The following is a 13165-nucleotide window of genomic DNA, read 5'->3' as shown; positions in this document are numbered from 1 at the left end:
TGTGTTGTGTGACAAAACTTCACAATTTAGATTGGCCTGTCATTGTCCCCAGCACAAGGTCCACCTGTGTAATGATCATGCTGTTTAATCAGCTACTTGATATGCCACACCTGAACGGTGGATGGATTATCTTGGCAAAGGAGAAATGCTCACTAACAGGGATGTAAACAAATTTGTGCACAGAATTTGAGAGAAATGAACTTTTTTACCATATAGAACATTTCTGGTATCTTTTATTTCAGCTCATGAAACATGGGACCAACACTTTACATGTTGTCTTTATATTTTTGTTGAGTGTATTTGGCCAAATATACCTTTGGGACACATTTTGAATGAAAATTATATCAAAAAGATTAACCTCCAAGTGAGTCATTACTTTCACCATTAATTCTCGTACATTGCCACATATAAATAAGTCTTATTATGTCTGCTGACGGAACTCTCAAAACATGCATAAATTATTAGCAGACTCACTCCAAATCCAGCTGGGCTCTGATATTTGGAGCAAAGGCTAGAACATGGATCACCATAGTCTCCAGTGAGCTCATTACTCCCACCAAAAGGGCAGGACTTTTATGGAGGCAGAAAGGAGATTAACAGATGATGATGATTTTTAGAAGTGCATTTTTTTAATTTAGGCCTATATCCCAAGAATCAAAATGTTCATATACAGTAGTACCATTGTTTCAGTCTCATAATTTGTAATTCCCTGCTCTAGAAGAACGAAGATTATGCTGTGTAAAGTGAATTCACAAAATGGCAGTTTTTCAAAAACCATTGCATTTTGTATCTAATCATGTAATAGTGTCTGTACCGGTGTCACAGAGTGAGAAAATAAAGAATAATGGAGTTTTCATGCAGGTGGAAAACTCAATCATTCAGAAGTGGTAACATTCTGTAAATGGTGAGGCAATGTCCATGGGAAGAAGGCAAATTGTTCGATTCAACAGTGAAAACCCCCCAAAACAAACGGGAACAGTGGTGGTGGAGTTACTGGACTGAGACACTGAGGAAAGAGGGGTTATTACTTACCTGCATTTGTCTTTGTGGGGAAACAGCTACAGGTAAAAAGATGGATTGCTGACAGAGTAGCATTTCAGGGAAAGAAACTCTAACTGATGTCAGTTGCCATGAGTCTGCACAAAACTGCCAGGACCTCGGATCAATGGAGACGCTCAAGTTTTTTAATCCTGTATCTCTCAACACATTCCCGAAAATGGGCATGACCTCTAAACCTTCTAAACCTATTCCAACTAAACTACTGAAAGAGCTACTTCCCGTTCTTGGACCTCCTCCAGTATGTTGAACATAATAATCGGCTCCCTATGCGGTGGATGTGTACCAAACTCACAAAAAAATGTTAGTGTTCTACAACGGTTTGGTCAAAACAAGAATTGTGATTGGTTGAGACATGTTCTAAATCATGAATTAGCATCATTATTATGAATACATACAAAGAAATATCAATAGAAAAACAGATCAAATTAAATGAAATGCAGCTGCTTTGCTGTTATTCTAGCTGCACGGTTTGACTTGACTGTGTTAGCCGTAGTTGGGTAGCTAGCAAGCCAGCGATAAGAGCATTGCCAGCCAGAATGGCAACAGACATTTAGAACGAACGACTGGGTCGCGTCCATACACATAGAACAAAAAGACTTCACGATTTCTCTGGTAACCTAACTGATAGAATGAACGGACAGCCGGCTTGGCTAGCAACCATAGATGTGTCGGGACTAGGCCAATATTTTTTGCTGTAAGGGATGAAATAGTAGCCTATGCATACATTTTTTAAATACATTTTTTAACTTATTGGTAACCCTTTGTAGAAAATCAATTGTACACTCAAGGTTGTGAAAAATGTATTTTGGCTGTGCTGTGCTATGGCTGTGCTGATCCACGGTGCTTGGTTCCACCTCATACCTATGACCACAGCACAGCCATGCTAAAAACGCTGTATAGCACACCCTCTCCTCTCGTGTCCAATAGCTTTAAAATAGCCTCTCCTGAAAAAGCCAAACCTTGGCCAGGAAAAAAAACAAAAAAACAATTGGCCTACAGTATCAGTCAAAAGTTTGGACACACCTTTGGACACACAACGTTTTTAGCATGGCTGTGCTGCGGTCATAGGTATGAGGTGGAACCAAGCACCGTGGATCAGCACAGCCATAGCACAGCACAGCCAAAATACATTTTTCAAAGGTTCAAAGGTTTTTCTTTATTTTTGACTATTTTCTATATTATAGAATAATAGTGAAAACATCAAACATACACAACACATATGAAATCATGTAGTAACCAAAAAGTTTGGACACCTACTAATTCAAGGGTTTTTCTTTATTTTTGACTATTTTCTACATTTGATCGGTACTGTATATTGAATCTTCCATTCCTCTCGAAGATTTTTGAAAAAGCTGTTGCTCAGCAACTTACTGCCTTCCTAAAGAAGACAAATAATGTATACAAAACTCTCCAGTCAGGTTTTAGACCGCATCATAGAACTGAGACCGGGCTTGAAGCTGGTAAATTACCTTTTAATGGTGGCAGACCAAGGCTCTGCGTCTGTCCTCATGCTCCTAGACTTTATTGCCGCCATCGACCACCACATTGTTTGGAGAGATTGGAAACACTAATTGGTCTACACGGACAAGTTCTTGCCTGGTTTAGATATTATCTGTCAGAAAGATATCAGTTCATCTCTGTGGATGTCCTGTGAAAAATCTATGTTAAGTTTCGGTGTTCCTCAAGATTCCATTTTAGGACCACTATTGTTTTCACTATATATTCTACCTCTTGGGGACGTCATTCGGAAACACAGTGTCAACTTTAACTGCTATGCAGATGACACACAGCTGTACATTTCAATGAAACATGGTGAAGCCCCAAAATTGTCTACCCTGGAAGCCTGTGTTTCAGACATTAGGAAGTGGATGGCGGCAAATGTTTTACTTTTAAACTCGGACAAAACAGAGATGCTAGTTCTAGGTTGCTGTTTGATCTGACAACTAATCTTGATGGTTGTACAGATCATCTCAAATGAAATTGTGAATGACTTCTGTGTTACTCTGGACACTGATCTCTCTTTTGACAAACTATCAAAAATATTTAAAGTGCACCTTATTTCCATCTTCATAACATTGCAAAAATCGGAAACATTTTGTCCAAAAATCATGCAGAAAAGTTAATCCATGCTTTTGTCACTTCAAGACTCAACAACTGCAATGCTCTACTCTCCAGCTACCCGGATAAAGCACTAAATTAACTTCAGCTAGTGATAGATACGGCAGCTAGAATCTTGACTAGAACAAAACAATTCCCTGTTAAGGCTAAGGCGGAATTCAATGTTTTACTGCTAATCTATAAAGTGTGTGTGTGTGTGTGTGTGTGTGTGTGTGTGTGTGTGTGTGTGTGTGTGTGTGTGTGTGTGTGTGTGTGTGTGTGTGTGTATTGGACTTGCTACTACCTATCTTGACAATTTGGTTCTGCCGTACATACCTACACGCACGCTACGTTAACAAGACGCAGGCCTCCTTATTGTTCTATGAATTTCTAAGCAAACAGCTGGAGGCAGGGCTTTCTCCTATAGAGATCAATTTTTAGGGAATGGTCTGCCGACCCATGTGAGAAACAGACTCGGTCTCGACCTTTAATTCTTTACTTAAGACTCTTCTCTTCAGTAGGTCCTATGATTGAGTGTAGTCTGGCCCAGGGGTGCGAAGGTGAATGGCAAGGCACTGGAGTGATGAACCCCCCTTGCTGTCTCTGCCTGGCCGGCTCCCCTCTCTTCACAGGGATTGTCTGCCTCTGACCCTATTGTGAGGACTGAATCCCTGGCTTGCTAGTGCTCTCCCATGCCATCCCTAGGAGGGGTGCATCACGTTGTGCCAGGCTTTTTCTCTATACTCGATTTGAGTAAGTTGATCTTCCTGTCCGGTTTTGTGCCCCCTCGGGCTTGTGCGGTGGGGGAGATCTTACTGGGCTATACTCCGCCTTGTCTCACGGTAGTAAGTTGGTGGTCTGTTAATATCCCCCTGGTGGTGTGGGGGCTGTGCTTTGGCAAAGTGGGTGGGGTTATATCCTGCCGGGGTTGGCCCTGTCTGGGTGTATCGTGGGACGAGGCCACAGTGTCCCCTGACCCTCCCCGTCTCAGTCTCCAGTATCTATGCTGCAATAGGGCTAGGGTCAGTCTGTCTTATCTGGTGTAATTATCTTGTCTTATCTGGTGTCCTGTGTGATCTTAAGTATTGTTAGGTTCTAAGTTCTGGTACAAACCCAGACAGACCCCAAAGGAAGTTCAAGCGAGATTTATTACACCCAACAGGATGTAGTGGCTGCATAGCACAACATACAAGTCACTTAAGCACATATTTATACCTCCTTGTATGTCTTAAGATAAACAATCAGTCTCTGTTGCTGGGCAGGAGCTGAGTCTGTTCCTCTTATTGGTATGTCGTGGCCCAGCCTGAGCCCAGAACCTTTGTGGGTAGGGATGTGTGTGTGTGTGTGTGTGTGTGTGTGTGTGTGTGTGTGTGTGTGTGTGTGTGTGTGTGTGTGTGTGTGTGTGTGTGTGTGTGTGTGTGTGTGTGTGTGTGTGTGTGTGTGTGTGTGTGTGTGTGTGTGTGTGTGTGTGTGTGTGTGTGTGTGTGTGTGTGACAAGACTTCAGTTAGAATGTTGTTGGGTGGGCCCCTCTCTCAGAGGTTATTCCCTCTTCAACTGTTGTCCTCACCTCAACCTCGATGTTGAGTTCCACATCTCTCCTTACTCTAGTTCCACAGAGACTAGCCTAGCTTACCAGGAACTGACACTTGACTGTTTCCTTTTACCTACTTCCTTAGCAATATGAATATACAAAAATGCAAGAGCATGTCTGGAGCATGTCTGTCACTGCAATAACACACACACAAGCTCCACCATGCTAACCAATAACAAGTCGATACTACTAATAAGCTGTTTATGCAGTTATAAACAGGCTCATTATGTAATTAAAACAAGCTCAAGTGTCACACAGTCTCCAACAGTATGCTCCCTCTAATTCTCCCATCTCTCTCTCGCTCTCTCTCCCTACGGCCATGCCTCAAGACTATCTGGCCTGACGACTCCTGGCTGTCCCCGTCCCCAGTTCACCTGGTCGTGCTGCTGATCCAGTTTCTGCTGTTCTGCCTGCCTATTCAATATGGAACCCTGACCTATTCAATGTGCAACCTTGTTCCAGACCTGCTGTTTTGACCCGCTCTCTCTCTCTCTACCGCATCTGCTGTCTCAACCTCTGAATGATAGGCTATGAAAAGCCAACTGATATTTCCTCCTAAGGTGCTGTGCTGTTACACCCTCTATAACCACTGTGATTGTTATTTGTGATTAACGTTTCAACATCTTGAAGAACGATCTGGGCTTAATGCCCATGTACTTTTATAATCTCCACCGTGCACAGCCCTTAGAGCCAGGTTCCTCTCTAGGTTTCTTCCTAGGTTCCTGCCTTTCTAGGGAGTTTTTCCTATTGTTGAAATCGGCTAAACTTTGAACATTGCGATATTAAATAAATTATAGGAAAGAAGCATAGAATCAAAGGAGTGAAAGAGACTGGGTTTTATGTCAGAAGTTAATGGTTCTCTGAAGAAAGACAGATGGCTTTGGAATGTGTTGGTTGGACGGGAGGAGCAACATGCTGATATAGGGGAGACAGATGGACGTCTGTGGATTAGGTGAAGGAGGGGTTGAGGTCAGGAGGTGAGCTCAGATTCCCTTAAGGGAGTAATAAGGGTTTAATATCTTCTTATGCTCTTCCTGTAGAACCATAAGATATAAGGATAAGATGTAAGGATTGGAGAGAAGGAGGAGTGTCTTAAGTGGGATGTATATAACTGTGATGGTGAGAAATGTTTTGCTGTCTGAATTACAGCTGTACAGATCTTTAGGGAAGAACTAACTTGGGTAAAGCTTCTCTAGTGTCTGTGAGTTACTTACTCTGAAAAATAAGAACCTAACACTAGCCACTGTGCTTCTACATCTGCATTGCTTGCTCTTTGGAGTTTTAGGCTGGGTTTCTGCATAAACACTTTGTGACATCTGCTGATGTAAAAGGGGATTTATAAATACATTTCATTGATTGAATTTGATTGAAATCACTTTTTCATGTGGCCAAAACTGACAGCTGAAAAAAAAAATGTGTTATGAATAACTACAGTAATTAATTGCTGTGGCATAATGCATCTGTGCACTCTATCAACCTCCTTGGAAAGGTCAAATCCTCATTTGAGATTTCTGTTGTGATTTTCTATTAATTTAAACAGGTCTGAATTTGACATTTCAGCGGGTGTTTCCAATGGTCTTCAGAAGGCCTAGCTTTGTCCACTCTCAGCAAATGACAAATGGCTTTTCAAAAAAGGACATACATTATTACCCTTTCTTTTTCACAATTCCATATCCCCAGAACCCCAGAAATAAAACAAGAACATTTTTGGAACATGAACCAACAATGGATGCCCTCCAGGAGCTTATTATACTTTACATTTTCTCCAAGTAAGGTATCTCCAATCAATTAGAGGTCTTACCTTTGCTGATGTCCTGGTACTCCAGCCACAGCTGCCTCTGGACCTGCTTGTTGGGGTACCAGATAGTGCAGGCCTCCTCGAAGCCGTACACTGCCTCTTGTACAAAGTGATTACCAAACTCCCTGAGGATGGAGACAAAATCACTGCGGAGGGTGGCACCGTCCAGGGAGTGGATGGCAGAGCTGAACGCTGTTAGGAAACACAGTGAAGGAGTTAGCAACGGACAGGCTATTGACAAATCCATAGTGCCCTGTGTAAAACAGCAAAAAGAACATAGAAACAGACATAATCTGACACACACAAAAAGTACCAGTATTTACTGTACATGTATGATGATACTTATTTATACTACATTCCATACTCAGAATAAATTATTCTGTCTATGAACAGAATTGTTTGTTCGTTTTTAGGTCAAAAGTAAGTAAGACGCAGCTGCCGGTATTATAAAATACGAAACATAAGCATTCTGTACACTTATGCTGCACTTCAATTTCAAGTTTTAGGTAAACATCCTAATGAAAACTCAAGTTTGTGAAATTATGAGCTATGACAGTGATCAGACTGTGATAAAAGTGCCATCTGTAAACTTGAGTCTTTCTTTAAGTCTTAAATTGAGCCTTCATGAAGTCCTCATAGTTGAGTCAGTAGTATTTACACTTGCTGGTGTTTTTATATCTTTGGGAAAACACTAAATAACATGTACAGCTCTTCAACTTTTCCATTATCATTCAAGAGCCCTAACATTAACATCCCACCACTCACAACAAGCTACTCCCACACCACATTTACATTATGAAGCAACAGTGATGAATGGCACAGAACAGTCCTTGTGAAAGATGGTCCTTTGGTATCAGGTGTAAAAATCAGTAACCACCCCCCACACACTTCTGTGTCGGATGAAATATGAAGACCTACAACAGTAAGAGTAATAAAGCTAGTAATAGAACATTCCTATCGGATATGCATTAGTAATGACACATCTATATACAGTATGTAATGTTTATGTTATATTACAAAAATGTGTGGCGAATTAACACAACATGCATACAGATACATAGGCTAAATGATACATATGGTAACCATAAGAAAATAATATGAAAACAAATCCAAAAACCATTCAAGCCCAAATAAACTATTCTGCAACTTTCTGTCAGTCTGAAAACTCATTACACATTCATATAAAAACTTTTAGCATGTTGATGTGGGCTGTTCAGATGATGAAGCATCACCATCTGGTAAAACATTAGATAAAAAAATAACTAAATAGAAACTCCAAAAGATCCCAAAAAAGAATAGTATGAAGAACGTCAAGGAGCGCTATAGCAACCTACTCTCAACAGTAGAGAGACCTTCTGAGAAGTAGTGCTTCACAAAATACTAGGGATGGGCATTTGAAATGATTTCCGTATTTGAATAATATCATTATATTTTTGGGGGATATCCGGATAGTCGAAATGAACACTTCAATAGAGATTTGATGGCGTGATTTAGCTGAAATTACTGAAGCTGGAAACATATCTCCCTCACTAACTTTAAGCATCAGCTGTCAGAGCAGCTTACCGATCACTGTACCTGTAAGCAGCCCATCTGTAAATAGCACACCCAACTACTTCATCCCCATACTGTTATTTATTTATTTTGCTCTTTTGCACCCCAGTATCTCTACTTGCACATCATCATCTGCACATCTATCACTACAGTGTTAATGCTAAATTGTAATTAATTCACCACTATGTCCTATTTATAGCCTAACTTCCCTAAAATTACTACATTTGCACACACTATACATAGATTTTTCTATTGTGTTATTGACTGTACATTTGTTCATCCCATGTGTAACTCTGTGTTGTTGTTTTTGTTGCACTGCTTTGCTTTATCTTGGCCAGGTCGCAGTTGTAAATGAGAACTTGTTCTCAACTGGCCTACTTGGTTAAATAAAGGTTAAATAAAAAAAGTGTACCTTTTTTTTTAAAGGAGAGCTGGTGCCCTGCTTGTTTCAGCAGAAGGGTGGGGGAGGGGCAATAGAGGAGCAGGCGCTGGTGTGTGTGACAGTCTATGTGTGTGGCACGGAGGGAGCGCGCGAGAGAGAGAAAGTATGGAGTCAAATCCGATTCAAAAGTCGAACAGGTTTGAGATGGAGCGTGTGAGCGAGCAAGATGAAACATCATTGCAGAGCAAATACTTGAGTCGAGTGTGCAGAGGACGGGTACCGCAAGCGCAGGCCAGCGTGGTGTGCGCAAATTAAACTTGAGAGCTTGCGAGTGTGACTCTGAGCGAGCAGAACTGCATTTCCGCACCTAGTAAACGCATTTGAGAGCAGAGATTTTTGCTACTACATGTCAAACTCTTACTACATGTCAAGACCCACAACAAATTTCCAGTTTGCGCTCCAAAATCCATTTTGCTCTATAATTTCATATTAGGGAGATTTCTAGCCAATGAACATAGCCTGTAGCAGTCTACTGAATCGAAATTGGTCAGGTTATGTAATCAAGGCTTGATTGCTCTCTAACCTGATTAAATGGGACGGTGAAAGGTAATAACAATAATAATAAATAATAACAATAATTAATAATAATAAAGAAGTCAGTTCGATAGTTTTTCAGCAGCGTAATCAGTAGAGTAATCAACTATGATTTCAATATTGAAATTGAAGTATGTAGTTAATTGATCTTCTGTTATTAAAGCAGGCTATTAATGAGGCAAACTAGGTTAACGTCAGCTAGCTAAGAAGCTAACAACTAGCTAGCTAACTAACGTTATTGATTTATCCCCATTAGCCGACGCCAATGGTGACAGCTAGTCTTACTGGGGTCCGACATATAACAAAAAATGTATTAGACAAAATACTTTACGATTGACAAACATTTTAAAACATTAACATGTAGTGTGTGTGTGCACCTACAGTACCAGTCAAAAGTTTTTCTTTACTTTTACTATTTTCTACATTGTCGAATAATAGTGAAGACATCAAGACTATGAAACAATGCACATTAAATCATGTAGTAACCGAAGAAGTGTTAAAGAAATCAAAATAGATTCTTCAAAGTAGCCATCCTTTGCCTTAATGACAGCTCTGCACACGCTTGGCATTCTCTCAACCAGCTTCACCTGGAATGCTTTTCCAACAGTCTTGAAGGAGAGGTCAAGTTCCTAACCAAATAATAGACAATATTGTTAACCGTTAACTGCATATTTTAAGATAAAGTTTGATTGAAATATAGATTTAATAACTTTTACCCTGTCAGTTTTTGTGCAGTAAAAGTAAATGAGAATGACCTCAAACCATTTCTCTTTCTCCATCACTCTTTCCATGCAGGTCCACTGGCACTAATATGTTCTCTGCTCAGCTGACAGAGACAAGAGATACAGGAATCCATTATGTTCCAAGTAGGTTACCTTGGCCCTCCTGTAGGCACAGCACTCTGGGGACTTCCTGCAGGTAACAATGATATTCACCAATCACCCCCGTAACTTAATCCTTAGTGGTACTGAGAGTTCCTCTAATTTCTTTGACGCTGTATGAAGGTATTGTGCATAGGACATGTGTCACGTAGAGAGGATGATGACTAACTGCTGTCTATTGGTTAGAAAGATGGTTCAATACTGAATGTATGTGATAGTCATTGCTAAACAATATGAGTATTGTAGGTAAGGGATAAAGTGAAAACCTATAGGAGGATAGCTCTTCACGAGGTGGGTTGGTCATGAAATGACAGCAGGCTGTTCAATACTGAGCCATGGTGACTGATAAGCGCTGTGGATTGGTACAGGGCAATTCCATGGTAACAGAGTGATGCTGAGACTCATACGTTTCACTCTAAAATGTATGTCATACAAACCAATGATTGCAAATTGTTAAAAGTAGTTAGTCCTTGTGCATAGAGTTATATGGTCAATTTCCCTTTGAAATCATTGTTTTTTGTTTGACATACATTTTATAGTGAAACATCTGAGCATCATGATTCCATGATACCATGGAATTGCCCTATAGCTTGGCTCAGTCACACATCATGTGTTTTCACTTATTTGGATAAATTATTATCCATAGTTGCCTCATTTGATACAGCCACAGCCGTCTTATAATTGATTGTTACCTTGAATGCAACATTAAGATGTTAAAACATGAACTCTGTCTATGACATTTCCTGACTTCTTATTTTCCTCTCTCTGTTCTCAGGAGACAGGTCAGTGTGTGTAGAGAGAACACGTTTGACCAGGTGGAGTCAGGCTTCTACTTCATCACCCTGGCCCACTACGACAATGAGGCAGAGGATGCCAAGTTTGGACCAGTGAGTCACCAACTCATCGTATGCCTTACACAACTCAGCACATATGTATTGCTCCACCTTCCTCAAACTGTAATGTCCTACTTTTGTTGATCTTTTTACAAATGTCTATGGATAGTACAGGGATTTTAAATTGGGAATTTGACTCCAACCTAAATCTAATTCCATCTCCTGTATTGTTCTGCCCTATCTATAGATTATGCTGATGCTCCACTGTAAGAACCTGGAGATCTTCATTGGTTCTGAGGGAGGTGACGTGGCCACAAACAGTGCCTGGAACACCTTCCAGCGCTACTGCTGTCTGGAGAACAGCCAGAGGGTGGTCAAGACACCTCCTGTAACTTCATCTTTAGTGTGTCAGCTCTGCTGCACCTGGGAGCTAAAGGTATGGCACCACACTCCCAACAGTCATGTATGCTTAAACATACTTGAATGTTCATTTATGTGCAATCAGCAGTTGAAACAATAACAAAGCGTTCTCCCCGCCCTGTTTCGGTAAAAAGCTGAGGGATTCAAATTCATAGACAGAGCTACGGATGCAAGGACTGACCATCGCGCCTCCTAAAACCCCATTAGAGGAGACGACCCAAGTTCCTCACCTCAGACCTCCTCCGATGGGTTTTGAGAAGGATGCGAGTAGAGAGAAAGTGAGGAGTTGAGCAGAGATTAATTGGGACAGAGTTCATGTCATTGTTTTGGGTGGAAACTTATGTTGAATGATACAATTATTCTGTTTGCACTTATATCTTTGTTCTACTCGTCCTCTTTCCACAGATGACTCTAGCTTACTGATAACATCTGACTTGATGGGACTCCTGTATTACTGACTATATAAAATAAAATGTCCAATGCCAAATGGAAATAATTTCAGATTCTGTAATTGATAGACAATGGTAGTTCCAATCACACAATTTCTATAAAACAAATATATTTTCCTTAGTGCAATGTTTGGTGAATGCATGGTGTTGTTTTTTCCACAGTCCTCCTGAATGCTGTGTGTACTGATTTAGTTCTAAACGGCCATCATCAAGTCAATCCTCACCTCCTCCATCACTGCAACATATTGTACAGTCTGCTGAGAGGGTCATTGGCTGCCACCTACCCTCCATTGAGGTCCTGCACGACTCCAGGGCAAGGAAGCGTGCAGGAAAGATCATTGCTGATCCCTTCCACCCCCTCTTCCAAAGACTCCCCTCTGGAAAACGGTTCAGGTCAATCATGACCAAAACCTCCCGCCACCTGAACAGTTTGTTCCCCAGTGCCGTGGTCCTCACCAACTGGCCACCTGGTACACGATGATCCTCTCATCCATGGACATCGCATTCTGCACTATTCATAAACAGACTATGCACCCTGCACTATCATCCCAGAACTACACATTGCGCTATCTGCACATCTCATACATGCATAGTTTATGTATGTGGATCTGTGTCAATTCTGCATCTATATATTATTTTTTTTGTATTCTGTTCATCGTCTGTCTTTACATTCTGTTTATTGTGGCAGCACCATTTCACAGAGTCAAATTCCTGTACATGTGAATAAAGCTGATTTAGCTGGTTTATCATGTCAGTTAACATTCTATTATTAGGGACTAGTTATGTACTGTATGAACTGTAGCAGATTCTCCCTTTTGTGTGTCCTTGGGCTTAAGAATTCTCTTCGGTCATTGTCACACATTCCTATAGGCAGGAACTCAAACAGGAATTACCCATCGTAAGGACTGTTCAATACTGGTCTGACCAATCGGAATCCATGCTTCAAGATTGTTTTGATCACGCGGACTGGGATATGTTCCGGGTTGCCCCTGAGAATAACACTGATGTACAGTTGAAGTTGGAACTTAGGTTGGAGTCATTAAAACTCGTTTTTCAACCACTACCCAAATTTCTTGTTAACAAACTATAGTTTTGGCAAGTCGGTTAGGACATCTACTTTGTGCATGACACAAGTCATTTTTCCAACAATTGTTTACATACATATTATTTCACTTATAATTCACTGTCTCACAATCCAGTGGGTCAGAAGTTGGACATCTACCGTCCTGTGAGTTTTCAGTCCAACCCTAATTTAACACACCTGATTCTACTAATTAGCTGCTCAACAAGACCTTAACTAGCTGAATCAGATATGCTAAATTTGGGTTGGACTGAAAACCTACAGGACAGTAGATCTCCAGGAAGAGGCTTGGGGAGCCCTGATAAACAAACAGCTCTGCAGTCCATCGCAAACAGAATGCTTGTAATAGCCAGTCACAACACTGGACTGGCCAATGGCAGGAATTTGCTTGTTCATCCAACAATCCAGTGAAAGTGACCAATCTAACG

The 13165-nt window shown here is 40.9% G+C and overlaps 1 protein-coding gene across 11 annotated transcripts in view; it reads right to left on the bottom strand.

Moving 5' to 3' along the window:
- LOC129824015 (astrotactin-1-like) overlaps positions 1-13165 on the bottom strand; it is a 268685-nt gene that overhangs the window by 106524 nt on the left and 148996 nt on the right. For all 11 annotated transcript variants that reach the window (XM_055883272.1, XM_055883276.1, XM_055883273.1 and 8 more), the window contains one exon: positions 6550-6738. In XM_055883272.1, coding sequence (XP_055739247.1) covers positions 6550-6738 — 189 coding nt within the window. The remainder of the gene's footprint in view (positions 1-6549; positions 6739-13165) is intronic.

This window comes from Salvelinus fontinalis, chromosome 26 (genome assembly GCF_029448725.1).
Source record: "Salvelinus fontinalis isolate EN_2023a chromosome 26, ASM2944872v1, whole genome shotgun sequence".
Lineage (NCBI taxonomy): Eukaryota > Metazoa > Chordata > Actinopteri > Salmoniformes > Salmonidae > Salvelinus > Salvelinus fontinalis.
This window is presented reverse-complemented; position numbering and strand designations above follow the sequence as displayed.